At 33.4% G+C, this 20,528-nt stretch overlaps 1 protein-coding gene across 1 annotated transcript in view; it reads right to left on the reverse strand.

Annotated features, from left to right (window-relative positions):
- Window positions 1-3,320: 3,320 nt before the first annotated feature.
- Bmcp (uncoupling protein Bmcp mitochondrial) overlaps window positions 3,321-20,528 on the reverse strand; it is a 39,987-nt gene continuing 22,779 nt past the window's right edge. Inside the window, exons 4-6 of the mRNA XM_072538950.1 lie at window positions 6,493-6,611; window positions 6,349-6,409; window positions 3,321-3,695 (exon numbers count right to left, since the gene is read on the reverse strand). Coding sequence (XP_072395051.1) covers window positions 3,486-3,695; window positions 6,349-6,409; window positions 6,493-6,611 — 390 coding nt within the window. The 3' untranslated portion in view covers window positions 3,321-3,485. The remainder of the gene's footprint in view (window positions 3,696-6,348; window positions 6,410-6,492; window positions 6,612-20,528) is intronic.

Below are 20,528 nucleotides of genomic sequence, written 5' to 3' on the forward strand. Positions count from 1 at the left end.
CTCACTCACCAAGCTCACTTACCTTATCAATCACCCACTCACCTCGCCGCTCATTCAGCTCACTCACTCATTCCTAAATGCCTACAACTCCATTAATTTTGCTGGGATCACTCTGCAATTTTAACTGGATACTCTACTATCGAATAAAAAAAAATTAAAAAAACATACTCAACAGCTCCCCACTTAACCCCGTCTAGCTCATTTGGGAGAGTGCAAACCAGGTCCTCCATTAAGTAAACACATGACGAAAGGTAAGTGAAACGTACTGGAACGGAAGAGTTGGCCAACTTTCATCTTTTACAGTGATTTTTTTGCGTCTGACCAATCAAAAGGAAGAATTTTGTGCTTTCAACCAAAGTCAACTGAACTGTCCGGCCCGCACTCTATTTTTTAAAGTTGTTTATCAACATATTCGAATTTTGTTGATTATTTCTTACAATGGAAGGTATATTAATAATTTATAAAATAATAAATAATAAAAGGATATCATAGTATAATTTCAATATTTCAGATAAATGAGTTGTTAATTAACCTAATTCGGGTTATCCACACATATACGAGAAATCCAGTAAACATTTTAAAGGCCAGGAAACCAATGCACCAAGGAGAATACCTTCGTGTATTTCATAATCCATTGTAACACGCAAAACGGATAAATATTATAATAAATAATAATAGAACTTAATAAACACACAGTTTCTTTATAACTCGTATAATTTAATGGTTATGTTGAATGTCGGTTAATACAACTCATTCATGGTCACCAACTCTAGCCTCTGTTTCCACTCATACGCAAAAATTACACTCCGTCGATTTATAAATTGACATAATATTTACAGTCCCTTTTGTTACGTCTCCAGTCCGTCAAACTATAAATCCAGTAGATGTTCTGTAGTTTGCTCTTCTCCACAAATGCAGCATAGAGCCGACTCACGGAAAACCCCATTTTATTCGGTTGGCTCTGAATCTTGTCGCCCTAGCATGAAGTATATTGAGCGCTTTTCCTGTTGTTGATTTTTCTTTATATCCAGGAGGTCTTGGAGGGTATCATCCATCATAACTGTTGTCACTATGAGCCTTTCACAAGCGCTGGCTTAGTCAGATCTTAGATCGTATGCAGAAAACTTTTCCTGGATTTAAGACGTTGGCGCGTGGGTTGTGTGTGCACGCCATCGAGCAAAAAGACAAAAGAGGGAATGTAAAGGTAGTGGGGGCAAAATATTGTTAGACAGGAAGTGCCATCTTGAGAGGCCAAATTAAACAAGGAAAGAGAGTCTTTCTTTGTTTAAGAAATCAAATTTAGTCGGGTTATGCTATTATTTGACCCAACTGTCACATGAAATCTTATTTATATTGAAGTTTTTTAAAAATTGTTTCACATTTTAGACTGTTATCGTTAATATTTATTTAAAATTTTCTCGTCTAAGACACATTCTGAAAACTATTTTATAGCTACTGTTAATAAGTGTCGGAAAATTTAAATTTGGCGCATTCGCATTTCCGGATATGTCCGCCATCAGAGGCCACTTTTTTGGTCTCCCATTTCATAACGATTAGATTCCCTCTTTTGTCTTTTTGCTCGATGGTGCACGCACACCCTCCCTATAGCCATAGGGAGGATGTGTGTGAAAGGTAGATGCTATGTTTTTCCTTCCGAGCAGCTATTTCACGTCTAATGTTGGGCGGTGTAATCCCGACCAAACAGTACACCTTATTGATTGGGGTCAGTCAGACAGTTCGTAGTAATATGGCAAGTTTAATTTAGAGCTATATCTACCTCACTTGCATGATCTATATCATACCAGGCAACATATTTCGCTGCGGAGTAGCATAAAGTAGCACTAGTTTTCAGTGTCTGCGGTTGTGCCCCTTAAGAAGTACCTTTTAGTTTTCAGATTGTTTTTTCTGGCCGCAACTTTCTGTTTTGTTTTATGTAAGAGCTCAGTCCAGGTTACGCCCAAATATTTTGGTGTAGGTCAATGTTCCGAGAATGCCCACTCTGACTAAACCTTTAGTTTTCTTGTTGCCTGTTTATTTTTAGATGAAAAGCGCAGGTTTGTGTTTTGGTTGAATTTGGTTTTGGACGATTTTTCTTGAAGTAGGCACTAAGATTTATGAGGCCTTCAAATAATTTTTATTCAATAGTTTCGAAATCGGCCTGGACTGTAATGACACAATCGTCGACGTATATAAAGTCCTGTATGCCTACTAGTGAGAGTTGGTCGTTCGTATTCATATTAAATAGAGATGGGGCCAAAACGATTCCTTGTGGCAACCCATTCTTTTGTGTCCTCCATCCACTTCTGTTACCTTGGAATTATACAAAAAATCTGTGATTTTGGAGTAAATTGTTTATTAAATAGGTGAGATTTAAAGCTTTACTCATGCTATAGTTTCCCAAGCAGCAGTCTATATTTAACCGTGTCATAGGTAGTTATGGGACATACATATAAAAACTTTTTTGAGATTTTCGAAACTATCTTCTATGTATAGAAGATGTAGATAATTCGTCTAAGGACCTTATATAGGTAACACAATAGCAATATTGGGATCATCTGTATTTCCCAGGTTTCAAGGAGGCTATGAATTTGATTTTCCTCCAGATTTTTGGCAGTTTATCAGATATAGAGCAATTGACCATTAGTTCTACTAATTACTTCCTTGTTATTGCGACGAATTTCTTTATTTGTTCAGTTCTTATATCAAGGTAACCTATTTTGCCATTTTTACAGGGGCAAACATATTTCAAAACCTCAAGAACCTTGGAAATACGTATGCTCGAAAAAAAATCCAAAAAACATTAGCTATTTTAATTTCATACTGAATTCAATATAAAGTATTAAAAACGAGTTATAAAGAAATATAATACACACTCCAACTATTTTACTAATGCAAAAACTAGTTCAACTCTGTGCTATGATAATGCACTGAAGAAAATTAAATGTCTTCAGCAATGTCGTAATTTCATCACTTCGTTTAAATTTTGATGAGTACCAGCAGGAACACTTTTTTCCTGCAGAAGGAAATTTTTCCTCTTGTATGATCCCTTCATATAATTTTTTGCTCTTTCAATAAAAATAAATACTTATCATTAATACTATGTGTTCTTTGCTACTATACTACAAAGTTTGTGTATTTATTTAAATTATTAAATTGTTATTAAACCTTTGTGCCTAAACTTTGACTAAAGTCGGGTAAATATAGATGCCTTGAGAGTTTTTAACAAAAACTGCTGAAGATTTTTTTTTACTTTTGCTTACCGATTGGTACAGATACCATATATTGGTTCTAGTGGGTATAAAAAAAAACAAAACTACAAATAATATTAATTAAATTGTTTATTTTCGTAACATGTGCCATATACATTATATCGAATAAATTCAACATATTAAAATCTTAAAAGGTGCACTAAAATCACAATACTATCAACAGATTTCGTCTTCTTGAAGAATAAAACAACAACAAAATTAATACCCAAGTAATACTTAGTACAGGTGTTTGAGCTGTTCATAGGTGAGGAAGAAAATGATATTCCACGGTCCCATGCGGAACAGAGTCGGCACGAATCCTTTGTAGAACGCCCAAAAGCCTTCGTTTTTGTAGGTCTGCACGAAGCAATCCAACGTTCCTCGATAAATGTGACTAGGCAACTGACCACCGGATCGTTTCAGTTTTCTTTGGTTCATAAGTCGGGTCTAAAAATATACATATTATATGACAATATTGAAATATACATATATAACAATATTAATTACCTGTGCGGGATACATAAATTTTGTGAAATGTGTTCAGTAATTCTATGGGAACGGGGGAAATATTTTTCTTTTCTGGGAGATCTTAATACTGTGATAACTATTAATTTTTAGGATTCCTTCAACAATATTCATTATCTATATATAAAAAATGTTTCAAGTAAGTGAGAAGCTTAAAAGTCCTTTTCTATAGATACAGAGATAGACTTGCATCACATGTATAAGAGGGTAAAGCATCGGATAGTAGCTGAGATTTTATTAGAAAAAGGACAAAATTGACAACTATCTTAAAATTTAAAATTATTACAAAATTATTTTTAAGTCATTTTGTAGGTTTAAATGTCTTAGAAAATAAAAAAAAAACGGTGTCAAATTCAAGAAGGTATCAGGTAAGGATACACAGTATGTTCATTACTGTAATTTTTTTTTCAGAATATATACTTTAGATGATATGGAGAAATGTATATTCATTGGTTAAGAACATGTGAACAATAAGTATGATTTCTGTTTTAACATCTAATATATGGAAACAATAAGATATACAGGGTGGTCCTTAAGTAATTGTACCAACAGAAACCGTAGGTTCTGCACTTTAAAATATTACGATTTAAGCCAACTTGCTTTAATAAAATGTTGATAATAAGAAAGATACAGGGTGTTATAAGTGGAAATTTAAAATTTTATTTTTCATTATAACTTTTACGTTTGTAAATGTTTTTGGATAAAAATTTACAGTTGGATGTTTTTGAGTAGGATCAATGATAATTTTATACTTACTTTAATGTAACTAGTAGGGGGCGCCACATATGCCACATGTGTGGCATAAATTTGCGCTTAACTTTTTTGCTCTTTAAGTTAGCTCTAATGCATTTTATAAGTAAGCTGCACAATAATTCTTAGTTTGATATTTGTGCGGTAAAGCACTGAATACCTGTAGATAAACATAATTCGTAGTTTATTCTTATTAAAACAACTCAAAGATGATAATGTAATATCACAAAATGCTTTGTTATGGGTGCTAAATGTCTTATTGGAGAAAAGATATTTTATCTTCTTCTTTAGGTACCGTGTCCGTATTCAGACGTTGGCCGTCATCATGTTTACAATTTTCCTTTGCTATCGCTTCTTAAGTTTCTATAATGGCGTTGTGTTACTTTTTCTCTATTGTAAAATGCTAAAAACCCAAAATATGTCGTTTATGCGAGATGGTACAGCACCATATTCTAGAGAGAGGGCAGTTAGAACATACTTAAATACAGCTTTTCTGAACGTTGGATTGGTCGTGGTAGTAATATTCCTTGGCAATGTAGTGAGATATTGATATAATTATTTAATTCAAAAAAATCCGAAAAAAATACTTATTGTTCATTACTTAAATTGTTTACCTATTTTTATAAGGACAAATAGAAACTAGGGCACAGGTATTGAATAATATATATGTGTCCTATTTCAAAATACTTTTGCTACAAATCTAACATGAAAGACTCAGCATTTTTACAAAAACATCATCGTTGTCCTAATGACCGATATTGTTATAAATATAGTAAACACACAGGCAATTTGGATGTATAAAAAATAATATATCCATCCATTATACATTATAGCCACCACGTAGCCCCGAATTTAATCTGCTTGATTTTGGTGTATGGGGCGCATTAAAACAACGTCTCTTTAAGAATCCCATAAACATTCGCAACCAACTATGGGAATAAATAAATACTGCAGCAGTTTCTTTAGAACCAATGATGCTATTTAATATTAGACGATCTTTTATGAAATGTATTGACAAATTAATTAAAGAAAATGGTGGACATATCGAACACTTACTTTGACAAAAAGTTATGTTATTTAGTTTAACTATTTATTAATTTGGTTTGTAAACAAAATGTTGTGATTATGACTTTAATTTAACATAAAACGTAAAATTTTGATGTAAAATCCTATTATTCTGTTATTTTGTCAAATACTATTATTAATTATCCTGCTGATATATTTATTTTATTTAATAGGTATTTGGTTAACTATTAACTTTAGTTAAAGGTATTTTATACCAAAATTCAGAAGTATTAATGTTTTTGTCTATTTTTTCTTCGTTGCCTGGAGTAATTGCCTTAGATCAGAATTATGCGGCTGATTTTTAAAATGCGATTATCTCGAAAACTGTTGAGTTTTGAAGTTATTAAGAAGTATACCTTTATTTTTTGTTAAAATAATGTATCTTTAATATTTTTTATCCCAAATATAGGTAACTTAAAGAGCAAAAAAGTTAAATGCAAATTTATACCACATATGTAGCATAAGTGGCGCCCTCTATCAGTTACATCAAAGTGTGCATCAAATTATAATTTCTTATAGTTAAAAGTGCCCAGTTGTAAATTTTAATAATAAATAAATGAAAAGATAATTATTTAGAAGCGAAGTTCAATTTTGAAAGAGAAAATGACAAATGGTATTCTAAATATGAGTAAAGCAGTCAATTTAACAAAGTACTTATTTATTGATTTGAAGCCAGCAATCTTTACCTTGTATAAATATGTAGTTGAAAAATATAAGTATGAAAAATGAATGTCTAAAGTACGAATTATGTTTTACTTACCCGAACCACATCAATGGGAGTTGATCCAATAGCGCTTCCTAAACTAGCAATAAGACTAGATCTGTAATAATTGGAAAAAAATAATGAGTATTTTAAAACAAGCGAAAGAAGATTCGATGAAGTGGATTAGGTTAATATACTTACATAAAATGGTTAATAGGTTTATCACCAAGAAGATTCATCAAATGACTCTTACAAAAATCGTAAACTGGCAATTCAATCGCCGCTATCACAGCTGCTCTCTGTGCTGTCGGATTAACGCCCTAAAACAAATATTGTAGATAATATATTGTTTAAGTCATAATAAGTTATTGTAAAAAATCGATCTTTCTTTGTTTAATATATAAGCACATATTGTTTCCTTTATGGATATAAATGATGAACACTGTCCAAATCGGAATGTACAGTTGGTTCCTAAAAAAACTGATACGACTCTTATTTTGCCGTATTTTGTAGAAAAGTGAGCAGTGTATTTTGAAAGATAATTACTTATTCTTTACATACTGTCACTGCCAAATCTTCAAATTTGTCAGATAACTTATTCTGTTCGATCTGAAAAAATGGCTCCACATGCTAGCAAAGAACTAAAAGCAAGAAATTAGAAGGTGGTTGGTCACTATCTGTCGTAGCGAACCATTTTACCGTAAGTAGAACAACAGTTTTTAATATTAATAACAGATGGAGATAACAAGAAACTCTCGAAAAAAAGCAAGGTTCTGGAAGACCAAAAATATCTACCGCTCATGAAGATCGTACGCTTTTTTAGACATTAGAAGAGAATCCTTTTGAAGATGCAAAAACTGCAAGAATTATGTCACAGTTTCCGGGAAGAATGACACTTGGCGCAGAATTAAAGCATCGCGTCTTAGGTACCGAACTGCAGCAAAAAAACAAGCTCTTACGCCACAACAGAAGCAATCAAGACTTATATTTGCTTTAAACAATCAGCTATAAAATCAAGATTTTTGGGACAGGGTAATATTTACAGATGAAAAAATTTTTCAATCTTCTTAACAGGGAAAATTTGGGTGTATATAGACCAGATAATCTTCTTCTGCTAGTGCCTATCCTCTATGGATGTTGGCTACCACAATGGCCCATCGTATTTTATTAGCAGCTGTTCGAAATAGGTCTGTGGTGGTCATACCTGTCCACTTTCTCAAATTCTTAAGCCAGGATATTCGGCGGCATCCTGGTCCTCTATTTCCTTCTATTTTCCCTTCTAATATCAATAGTAGGATTGTGTATTTATTTTCATTTCTCACTATATGTCCGAAGTATGCTAACTTTCTTTCTTTAATAAATTTCAAGACTTCAGGTTCTTTTTGTAAACGTTGCATTACTGCGTCGTTAGTTACATGATGTACATATGATATTCTGAGCATGCGACTGCAACCGTCTGCAAGACGCATCAGTGAGTGTCCATGCCTCTGCTCCATACATACCAGACCAGATAATAGATTTAATCCTCTATATGTTAATATATATCGAGTAGCTGGTCATTTTAGCGCCAATGTTTGGGGATGGATTTCATCTAGAGGAATGGAATGGTATGGCGTATTGACGGCAGGTTTGTTGGGCAGACTTATCTGAATATTCTAGATAACATCATGTTTCCCTGTGTAGAACATTTGTACCCAGAAAATAATTTTATCTGCCAACAAGATAAGTATCCCGTTCACACTGCAAATACAATAAAGCAGTGGCTCCAGAATAACAACATCGAAACCTTACCATGGCCCAGCTACCGTCCAGATTTAAACCCAATCGAGAATGTGTGGGGGGTTACTATAAAACGGTTTTATCGGCGTAATTTTATAGCTCAAAATGCTGAAGAGCTGTGGCACGATATACAACAGGTTTGGGAAGAGCTCTCTGAAGAAGACAATTTCATAGTTCCTTTCACGCAGATGGACCAAAGACTACAAGCTATTATCAATGCTGATGGAGATATTACAAAATATTAATTTTATTTTTACATACCTAAATTTAGTATATTTTTGGCCTTCCAGACCCTCGCTTTCTTTCAAGAGTGTCTTGTTCCCTCCATTTTTGATTAATAGAAAAACTGTGGTTCTGTTTATGTTAAAATGATTGGCTGCCTCTGATAGTGCCCAGTTATCTTTTAATTTGGTTAAAATTATTGCTTTAATATAGTGTCGAGCAAAGTCCTTTGTTTTATTCCTTAATAATAATAAAAATAATAACAACTCTATTTTATGTAAAAACTATCATTTATATACTCTTTATAAAATGCAGGAATTCAAAATAATATCAAAATGTAGACCTTAATAATTATTACAATTTATGAATTAACATATGTCATCAATTGTTTGTTTGTTTATTTTAATATTTATCTCATAATGTCATAATGAATATAATATAATGTCAGACCAATGAAATACACTTCTCAAAATGATCAAATCTTACTAAGAGTCGTATCAGTTTTTTTAGGAACCAGCTGTACATTCAAAAACTGCTACTGTGCGTAAGATAATAGACGTAATGAATATCGCAATCGAAAGTGTGAACTGAATTTAAAGGTTTGGACACGAGTTCGAGGATTCTGCAAAAACTTAATCGTTTTGGTCTCGACCTTTTGGTACATTTTTCCACCGTTCCAATAACCGTAGATGAAACAGGGTACACGATTCTATTTACGAAACTACTGGACACGCAAAGTTTCTCCGTCATCAATGAAAGCAAAAACTGTTACAGAAATGAACCCATTTGGTAAAGAAAAACGTGCTTTTTCATCAGAATAGCAAACCTACTCATAACTTAGCAATTGCAATGACCAAAATTAATAAATTGGCTTCCGAAAGTCCAAGAATTTATTGGGGAAGGTGACCCATTCTCAAAAACGAAAACTAACACCATTCCAGCGGAGTCGTTGTATCATTATTTTTTGAAGTTATACTTCTATACGCACGGTCGGCGTTGGAAATTTGCATGAGAGTGAATCTGTGAAACCATTACATATGTAAGATAATGAGTCAGAGAGAGACAGAAGATATATTTTCTCTCTCTTCCTCTCTCGAGAATAAAATTCCTTTTGTATATATATTTAATATTATATATAATATAATATGTATTAATATTATAATTTATGTGATATGTTTTGTATTATTTAAAATTAAACGTTTATAATTATTTTAGGCTTTTGTATTTCAAAATAATCACTGTTTTACCGAGAACTGTCAATTTTGAAATCCGTTAGTGTCATGTCTAATTGGCAAATCCTTTACGTGTTTGGTTCATACGCTGGTGGTTGTGAGTTCGAATCCCAATTATGAATTTCCTTTTTTATTTTTGAAATATTTAAAAACCTTACGTTAATCTTATTAAATATATGTAATATACACAAAAAACATAAATTTTAAAATAAAATGAAAATTTACAACATAATCCGAGTTGTTGGTTTTTTATTTTTATCTTCGTAAAGTAAGTTATGTATATTGGCAATTTTAAATACTTATGAATATTACATTTTAATTTATATTGTATTATTATATTGAATTATGTAGCAGTGTATTTATTGTATTGTAATTTTTATATTAATAACAAAATAAACAATGAATTTTACTGCAGAGTGTGTGTAAATTTTTTTTTTGCATTCAACTCCTTTTATACATATATAAAAATAACTGCCACACCCGTTTTTTTATACGATTATTTTATTAGAAATTAATGCTTGGCAAGCTTTTGTTAAAGATTTGTCGACAGGATTGGCAGATAAGGGCCAGCATCTAATTGTCACTTATATTGGAAGAAAACGGGACTATCATGAATACATGAACTTCACATGCTTCGAAAAGTGGTTAGAGAGTATTCTCCAGGGTGTTGATAGTAAGTCTGTCATAGTGTTGAATAGTGCATCTTATCACAGGCGCTTTATTGAACGTATTCCAACGATGACTTATCGACAATTCGTCAAGCAGAACTGATAACAAGAAAAATGAATTTCATTTACAAAGGATATAATCAACGCCGAATTAATCACAATAATTACAGATTATTACCCAAAAATAGATTAAAGTAATAATTTAATAAATTAAAATAATTTAAATCACGAAGTAATCTTTATTTTTGGATTAATTATTGAACTATTTATTAAACTTTCTAAAATACAGAGAAGGCCTATTTATGACTAGAATTGAAATCGCTCTACCTATTTGTTATTTGACAATTAATTTAGTCCAGTCGTTAGAGATTTGACCTCGAAAAATCATACAAACAAGCTGAGTTTTGCTGAGAATGTCAATTTTGTGACTCCAAAAAATATGCAAAAAGATTTACCACCAAACTGTAGCATTTGCAAATTCTTTGAAATATATATTGAAATATATTGAAATCCCCTCGTACGTATATTCTAATTCTAAGAATTCTTATGCGTATATTGATACTTAAAGATAAGTTACAGAGAATCTTCCTAAGGCTGTTAAAAGCTTCTGGCTTTTTCAATACGAGTTTTTATTTCGTAGCTGTGATCCCAAATATCCTTAATATTGCAGCCCAATGAGCATATTTTTTCCACTCTTTCTAACCTATTGCCTATCGCCTATTGTAATTTGGGCGTTTATGTTGGTGTTCTTACTAATGATCATTATTTTTGTCTTCTTGCAATTTAGTTTTAAGCCGTATTTGTTACATGCTTCTACAACGTTATCAATTATCCTTTGCAGACCCTGCGCACTATCTGCCAGCAACACTATATCGTCTGCATACTAATATTGTTTATAAGTTGGCCATTACAGCAATCCCATCTTCTGATTCGTCCAAGGCCTCTCTAAAGATGTTTTCAGAGTATATGTTAAATAATGCCGGTGACAATATGCAACCCTGTCTAACTCCTTTTTCGACTGTGAAGATCTCGGGGAGTTTCATTTTCTAATCGTACTGTTGCTTTTTGTTGGAGATATAAGTTTGAGATCAGTCTTATATCCGTACCATCGAGTCCTGATGTTTTTAGGATATCGATTAGTTTCCCATGTGGGACTTTATTAAATGCCTTCTTGAAATCAATGAAACATGCATACACATCGCAGTTGACATCCCTGGCTCTCAGTATTAGAGCCGCGGGGTTGGAGTGGCAATTTTTTTTGTATATTTTTTGGGGTACCAAAGTTGAGATACTCAACAAAATTTATCTTGATCGTAGGACTTTTTAATTATCTAAACAAATTATTTAAAATAACGTTGTTATCCACCTACTTTTTTTTTATTATTTTTAATAAAACTCAAATAAATTCAATTTTCGAGGTAGACAATACTTTTAAGATACCTTCATGAAACGCCACTGATAAAGTAAATAATTAAGTATTCCGATAATTTTATTCCGATCAAATTTTATTTTGCTAAAATGTATCCTGAATTCGTTTGTTGTTACAGCTGGTTTACTGTAAAGGGCCGCATATTACTCATTAACATGCAGGGGCAGCTATTAAAATGTTGTGAATTGATATTATTTTGATTTTCTTATTAGCAAACGGCCTATTTGATTTGCACAATATAATCCCGTTGCTCACCAACAGAATCAATGCATTTCTTACGCTGAGCTATTTTCCAATTACGTAGAAAGTGGCTAGCACAGTTATGATTCCCAAACAAGGGAAACCCCTGACCAACCCTGAATCGTATAGACCCATTTCACTACTGAGCACCCTAGGTAAAGTCTACGAGAGGATCCTTAAGGAAAGGAAAAAAGAAAGCAACAACTTTTATTTCACAATCAATTAAAGAAAGGAAACACGTCATAGGCATATTCCTGGACGTCCAGAAGGCATTCGACCAGGTCTGGCACACAGGCCTGATCGAAAAACTCCACCTTGCTGGATTGCCCACACCTTTCGTTAAGCTAATAAATTCCTATCTCTCCAATCGAACGATCAGGATCAAAGTTGGCGATATTTTATCCACACCCTTTACTCCACAAGCTGGAGTACCCCAGTTCTCAATAATTCTTGCTCCAATATTATACACAGTCTACAATAGTGACATCCCCCACCCGTAGTATAAGTTGGAAACCCTTCTTCTATATGCCGATGACACTGCACTCCTCACGTCAGGGCCACATAGAGAACGTGGACAAATGTCTGTATTCGAAAGAGCATAAAACTATCTAGATCGAGTCATTAGGTGGTGCAATAAATGGAGAGTAACCATAAATGCCTCCAAAACACAACTTATGTTATTCAAATCTTCCAATTGTCGTGATGGTCATGGCTGGATAACCTTGTTAGGAGAACACCTTATTCTCAGAAACTCGGTTTCCTATTTGGGGGTGTTCATTTTAGCAGGACTCTCAACTGGAAAACCGACATTCAAGACACCCTAGTCATGGTAAGAAAGAGGTTTAAACTCGTGGCAGCTCTGTCCGGTAAAATGGGCAGGACGTCATCTAAAACATTATTGCACACCTACAAAACCTATATAAGACCGCTAATCGAATACAAGGCATGCGTCTACGCATCACTTAACAGCCGCCAAATTAACACCATCGTGGCAACTGAAAGGAAAATCCTCAGATTCTGCATGAGCATGTGCAGATACTATCCATCAGCACGCATACATCAGGTAGACAATTTAACACTGATTAAGGACAGAATCCTATCCCTCAGTAGGAGGTATGTCCTTCGAACTATTACAGGCTCGAACAACCGAGCCAAACAAATATTGAAGACGTCATGCAATCGCCGAGGGCAAATACTCACCAGGGTTCCTAAAAGAAAAGTTCCATTCCCTCCAGCAAAACTTCTACACGATACTAGAAACAAACTTACTGATGAGTATTTTGATAGTTTAGAATCATTCCCCATCAAATTATGCAGCTAACAACTGCAAGCCAAATCGCTGATTAAGGGCCGTTCCCAGTATGGGAACGGTTCTTAATCAGCGATACCAGCCATACTCTTAATCGCTGATTAAGAGTATGGCTGGTAACCCCCTGAAGTACCTCCCTTCGACTTGTTTGACCTTCTTCACCAACAATTCTTCGTGTGCGCTTCATCATATCGTCCATATCACACATACCAACTTCTGAACCACAGCTTTTTAGCTATCAATACGTTTACCACATCCCCCTTACTCCAAAAAAGGAGTACCCCTTCCTTAAAGAGGCAATAATAACAAGGTTAAAACATTGGATCGAGTAACGCTGTTGAATTATAGTATCTCAATCCTCCTACTCTCCAGATTTTGTTCCTGACGATTACCAAACCAGAAAGAATTTTATGTTTATCGGTATTTTGCAAGGCACTGCTAATTTACAATATCGTTGTAAAAAGTATATTGCGTAAGTAGCAACTCTAATGAAAAATAAAATAAAATTCTTAGGTCATAAAGATATCGAATGATCCTCGTATTAGCCAATTTTTATGCCAATATAATTTGTAATAAATGTCACGTTTTTTATAAAATTATTCCTACACAAACATATTTACGACAAAGAATATTTACTAAATAATAAAAACCAGGTTTATGATTACGAAAAAATACACGCTAGAACACTATAAAGACCTATAAAAAGAATCTTGCCAGAATAACGTCACACATTTTTCTTTTGGGCAAAAATCTGGGTTATCTATTAAAAAAATATTTTTGTTTTGACGCAATGACTAACACGTTGTAGGTGTTTACCACAAAACCACGTTGTTACTAACCAAGCAACATTGTTTATTATATTGTAAGGAAGATATCGGTATTTTGGATTTCCTAATGTTTTGAAAATATGTATATAGACGACTGCAGCATGAATAACAACAAATTATTTACGAAAAGAATCAAGTTCTTGGTCAATTATGATTGGTCTCTGACATTATATGATAAAAATGTACAAACAAAACTGACTTTACGCAACATATAAGTAAAAAACATGGAATCTTCCCAAGTGGAGTTTGTAATTTATTTGTCCTTGAATAAGTATGAGTATCCTTGATATATAAGTCAAAATTCCTGTTTGTACACATGAACTCAGATTTCAGACCATATTTTAATAAATGGGAGCTAATTAATAATAATTTGTAATTCTTCTAAAGTGACATAAATATCACATTTACATGCCACTTCAAAACGAATTATATAGATATCCCAGGAAACGAATCATTTAAAAATCTAAAAATTACTGGGAACAATTTTTCAACTGGAATATCTGGAGAAGTCAAAAGAAACGGCGTACAATCGAAATTTTGACTGCGCCATGGTTTTTCATTAACATTTATGCAAAAAGAAGATGTTTTTTTATTCATGTCAATATTGTGAAAAAACATGTCAATATTGTGAAAAAACTATGCACTTTAGATGAAAAGTTTAAATAGACGACTGGAAAATATTGGGTCTTCAAAATGAGGTTTTCTAAATTAAAAAATGTTTATAAACAAAAAAATTATTGCAAATTAAAGCTAAAAGTAAGCACTTATTTCAATTGTTTATACTTAGTTGTTAAAATAAACTTTACGAATTTACATTTAACAATGAGAGGTTCTATGTAGCTACTATATAGACCGATGGGCCCGATCGGTCGAGTAGTTTTTAAACAATTCTATTTGTTTATCCCATTTGAGAAAACAAAGGTCATTTTCAAATGGATGTACAGGTGCTTTGTCAATACGTAGAAGGGTTTTTTTGGTCTCAATTGGTTTCAAACATTGTATTCTTTCCAAATATACAAAGAAAATTTAACATGAAATCTTATGGAGTCTCTAATGGAGTCTTTTGTAATCCATACATACACAATATAAAATTTCTGTATATACCTACACATGAACTTATATTTCAGAACATAGATTGATAAATGTGAGCTAATTATCCAGGGAATAGTAGCGTTCTTTTCTGTCACATGATCGGTCACACGTTAGTTTATACCTAACAATACGAATTTCAAACAAATTTTATTTTATCCGTTAAAAAAACGGAACAAACAAATATAACCACAGTATGTAATGTTATAGAATTCTTTAAGAGTCGTACTCCTGTTTCTCCTTGTGCACTGACAGCATAATGTACGTTGTTGTGAACGTACGCTCCTTGCAGTTGGGGTTCCTGCAAGTCAAACAGGTCTGCTGCGTGAACCTATTTTTTCTTATAGGACAATACTGACATCAAGGTTTCTGCGCATTCAGAGAAGGCTAATTTATTTGCAGGATAATGAGCCTTTTTCCTACAACGTTGCTCATCTTTTTGGCGTAATGGAATATCCAGAGGTGTGATTGAAGTTCTTTTTTCTATATGAGGTATCGAAAGACTCCGAGAGAAGTCTGCAATATACTTTCCCTTTGCATAAGAATTTGAGTATTACTTTCATAAATAATTTATGAGTTTATTGTAGCTATATTCAGTAATGAACAAAAGATTGTAAACAGCCATCTATTGCTTTTCCAAAATATTGAATATTCTGCTTTGAGCCTATCCACTACGTCGACCCCTCCTTTTGTGTCATTGTAGAAAGAAATTATGTATGCATGTGTTTCACTATTACGAATAACTGACAAAAATTAGTACATCTGTTATTTCATCAAGTGCAATTGAAACAAAGGGTGCTTTTTTAATCTCATTTTTAATGTGATCCATTACAACGCAACAGTGCATTTAATTAAATCGTTTTGGATTGTATTTGAGGTACCTCGGAAAACTGTCGAATTATTTTTTTAGGGTCTTATCATATTTTGTTCAAAAATTTACAAGGTCTATATAATTTTCTCGATTGGCTGATCCACTTGTTTCACTATGACCTCTGAAACTTAATTCATGCTTTCCCAAGAAACAAGTTACGTCAATTAATCGTTTTAACACATCCCTATTTGTTTACCCTTTCATTGTGAAGTCTGTGACTTATTTTCAAATAATTGTCCAAACTATGTTCAATGCGATATGTCCCGAATGGTTTTTGTTTAATTGTAGCACTTATGGAAAGGTGGGGGAATATCGACCGCACGGTAATATCGATCACTCTCAAATTTCATCTAATTGACGTCGCAGAGTCAATTGGTGCACTTGCCACTTAGTAAGCCATAGGCACTTAATGTCTAGTAAATTTGTGTTTTGTGGAAGATTTTTATAAGATTCTACAATCGTAATTTAAGGTAAGGGCTCTGAGTGGGAGCCTTGTAACTGGCTCCCTAGATGAGAGGGTTGGAAATCTTTTGATTCCAAGCCTTACTTCAAAGGACTTGTGAATGGATGTATCTCCATAGGTTTGGTTCTTCAGTGACCGTTGAAGGATAAGGATTGTTAATCTGAGCAAATATAGCTCCAGAGAAATAAAATCACCTTTAGTTTATCGACTTATAATTAACTATTTTTAGAGTAAACAGGTTCAAAACGACCGTAGCTGACAATACAATATCAAATAATTCTTTCTTTATCACACGTAAAAAAAAAACCGTATTTATAAGAAAAAATGCCCGATTTCGGCGTAGAGAAATATTTTATATATGAATTGAGAGTGTTGCCTCAAGGGCGTGTGAGTGAGAACTAACTAAAATAATACTTGGTGCGTAAAAGCATAGAATAATCGAACACACACATGTGTTCGGTTGTTCTCTGGTAGAAGTGTAGATTACCCCTCTTGTATTTAGGTGTGAAAACTATTTAAGAGGCTGTGGTGGTGCCAACAAGTCGGCTGTGACTATTTTACTTATTCTACACTAAGAAAAGTGTAAAGAACTATATTTTTAATTTATATTTTAAAATGATATGTTCATTTCTGGAACATAGACTGCCCGCGTTGAAGTATTTACTTCAAAACGAAAGAAAGAGTGATTTGAGAAAGTAAGCAAACTTAACTTAAATGTAATTTAAGAAATAACTATTCCTAAACTAGAGTAATACATATAAATGTGACAAAATTTAAAATTTTAATTTTCTACTTTGTCCACAGGAAGAGGACAGAGTTTTGTAATGGGTCTGTTAAAATATCCATCTCTAGTCTTTATTTTAACACTACGGACCTTATTGTCCTTACCAGTAAACAATTCAACAATTCTTGCCAATGGCCAGTGTAGGGGTGGAACTTTATCTTCCTTTAATAGAACTAAGTCGTTAACTTCAAGATTCTTCTGTGGTGTTAACCACTTGGGGCGATTCTGAAGTTGATTAAGGTAATCAATTTTCCAGCGTTTGGCAAATGATTGCTGAATCTTCATGTAGTTTTGCCAAATTGTTAATTTATTGTCAGGTATTTCCGTCACTATCTCTTCAGGAAATGACGTAATTGGTTTTCCTATTAGGAAATGTCCTGGAGACAATGTGTTAAAGTCATTTGGATCATTTGACATAGCACAAAGAGGGCGTGAGTTTAGTACTGCTTCTATTTGTGCGAGAACTGTGCTAAAGGCTTTAAAAGTTAAAGTGGTATTGCCTAAAAGCCTTAAAATGTGATATTTGGCACTTTTTATGGCTGCCTCCCAAATTCCACCATGATGCGGAGAATGGGCTACAATAAATTTCCATTGGATTTCGGAAGAGGAGAGAAAATTGAATATGGACTCAGAGGTTTCCTTTTGTTTAAGAAATAGTGCAACTTCCCTCAACTGATTTCTAGCTCCTAGAAAATTAGTGGCGTTATCTGAGTAGATAATTTGTGGACAGCCTCTCCTACTGATGAATCTTTTTAAAGCAAGTAAGAAACTTTCGGTAGAGAGACCTGTGACTAATTCGATGTGCACTGCACGAGTAACCATACATACGAACAACGCTATGTAGGATTTTATTTTTGGAGCCTTTCTTAAATTGGAGCTTTTTATAAGAAATGGACCACCAAAGTCTAGACCAACATTGGTAAATGGAGGGGAGAAACATGAACGTTCCCGTGGTAAATCAGCCATTAACTGTGTGGCTGTCTTTGCTTTAAATTTAAAACAATCGTGACATTTATTAATTATCCTTTTAGTTTCTTTGAGACCATTTAGACACCAATATCTTAAACGAAAATTGGAAAGAGTATTTTGAGGGCCTGCATGACATAATCTTATATGTTCTCTATGCAGCATTAATTTTACTATGTGATTATGAGAGGGTAGAAGTAATGGGTACTTCTGTTCATATGGGACGTTTGTGTACCTTAGACGACCACCTACACGAATCATTTGCTGATTATCTATGAATGGGTTGAGTTTTAAAATTGTTCTATTTGAAATTATCTCCTTATTCTCAAGACAAGAAAATTCTCGAAAAAAGTGTGCCTTTTGCAAAAGTTTTATTATTAAATTTTCAGCATTTTTTAAGTCTGAAACAGAGAAGGGTCCAACATATTTTTCATTTGGAAACTTGAAATTGTGAATATACCTGAGAATAAGTGCGATACTGCGTTGTAGTTTTGAGAAGTTTGAAAATTTGAGAGATAAATTTTCAATGAAACTTATTGGGCTTTCTTGTGCTAGATGAACTATTTTCTTTTCCTCGGGTATTTTACTTACATTTGGTTTTGAATCATAAGAAGTTAAATCTAAGTCATAATTAAGTAGAAATGAGGGACCTTGAAACCAAAATTTTGAGTTTAGAAGTTCAGGAGCAGACATGCCTCTTGACGCAATATCTGCGGGGTTTTGTTTTGACTTTATATATCGCCACTTAAATTGTGGGTTTCCTTGTATTTCAGAAACTCTATTTGCAACAAACTGTGACCATCTCGAGCTATGTGAGCCTAACCAAGCAAGTACGATTTCTGAGTCCGTCCAGCAGTTTATTGAGTCTATTTGACTTAATTTATTATTTAGAATTTCAACTATTCTTTTAGTGAGTTTGCTGCATAAAACAGCACCCATAAGTTCTAACTTAGGTAAAGTTAATGTTTTTATTGGAGCTACCCTACTTTTAGAGGTGATGAGTGTGGAAGAGACATTTCTTGAGCTATAAGTAACTCTAATATATATGCAGCTGGCGTATGCCTTTTCACTAGCGTCGGAAAATGCGTGTATTTGTATACTACATATATAATTTTCAATAAAAAAAGGTCTGTGAATTTTTAAATGTTTTAGTGCTGAAATATGTTTGAGAAAATTTAACCATTCATTTAAGAGTGTAGAGTCTAAACTTTCATTCCACTGAATTTTTGAAAGCCAAATTTTTTGCATTATTATTTTTGCAGTTACTATTACAGGATTAATTAATCCCTTGGGGTCGAAAAAACTTGCGATTATCGAGAGCACTTGTCTCTTAGTGTAGGAATCTTTTATTTCGATTTCTGGTACTGAAATAGAGAAACTATCTAACTTAGAGTCCCAACAAAGACCTAATATTTTATTAGAATGATTTTCTGGAGATATGACATACGTGGAGTCAGTTGAAAATTGTGAAATATTTTCTAAAAATTGTGGTGAATTTGAACACCATTTGTGAAGAGATATGCCTGCCTTTTGTAGCAGTGCAGTGATTTGCTCATGCGCAAGTGTGAGTGTTTCAATACTATTTGTACCATATAATATGTCATCAATATAGCAAAAATTAATGAGCATATCATGAGCGAGAGGATATTCTTCCTTATGCATGTTTGCGAGTTCAATTAAACATCGTGTGCTAAGGAAGGTAGCTGGTTTCGTTCCATAGGTAACCGTTTCCAATTGTATACATTTTAACGGCTCCGAGGGAGAGTTGCGCCACAAAATATTTAATAAGAAAGTTTGGTTGGGGTTTATTCTGATTTGCCTAAACATCTTTTTTATATCAGATGTGAATACATATTTGAAGAGTCTAAAGTTGACTAAAGTGTCAAATAGTTCTGGTTGTGTGGTATAACCCTTTAACATAATATCATTAAGGCTAAAACCAGAAGTGGTTTTCATGGATGCGTCAAAAACTACGCGCAAACGAGTTGTGAGAGAAGTGTCTTTTTCTACACTGTGGTGAGGCAAGAAATATTTGTTTTCTGAGTGTATATTCTGCAGAGACAACGGAACATATTTTGCATGTCCTAATTCAACATACTCATCTATAAAGGATTTATATTGTTTGTAAAGAGAATCATTTTTTGAGAATTTGTTCTCCAAATTTAGAAATCGCCTTCGCGCCATTTGGAAAGAGTCGCCCAATTTATTATTTTCATTAGGCGTGCATAGGGGTAAATCTACTTGGAACTGTCCATTCGGTAGGATTTGTGTTGTGGCTTTAAATATTTTCTCAGCCTTTTCATCATCAGGACTTAAATGCTTTATTTCGGGAACTTCTTCAATGTCCCAAAACCTTTG

Source organism: Diabrotica undecimpunctata, chromosome 1 (genome assembly GCF_040954645.1).
Source record: "Diabrotica undecimpunctata isolate CICGRU chromosome 1, icDiaUnde3, whole genome shotgun sequence".
Classification (NCBI taxonomy): Eukaryota; Metazoa; Arthropoda; class Insecta; order Coleoptera; family Chrysomelidae; genus Diabrotica; species Diabrotica undecimpunctata.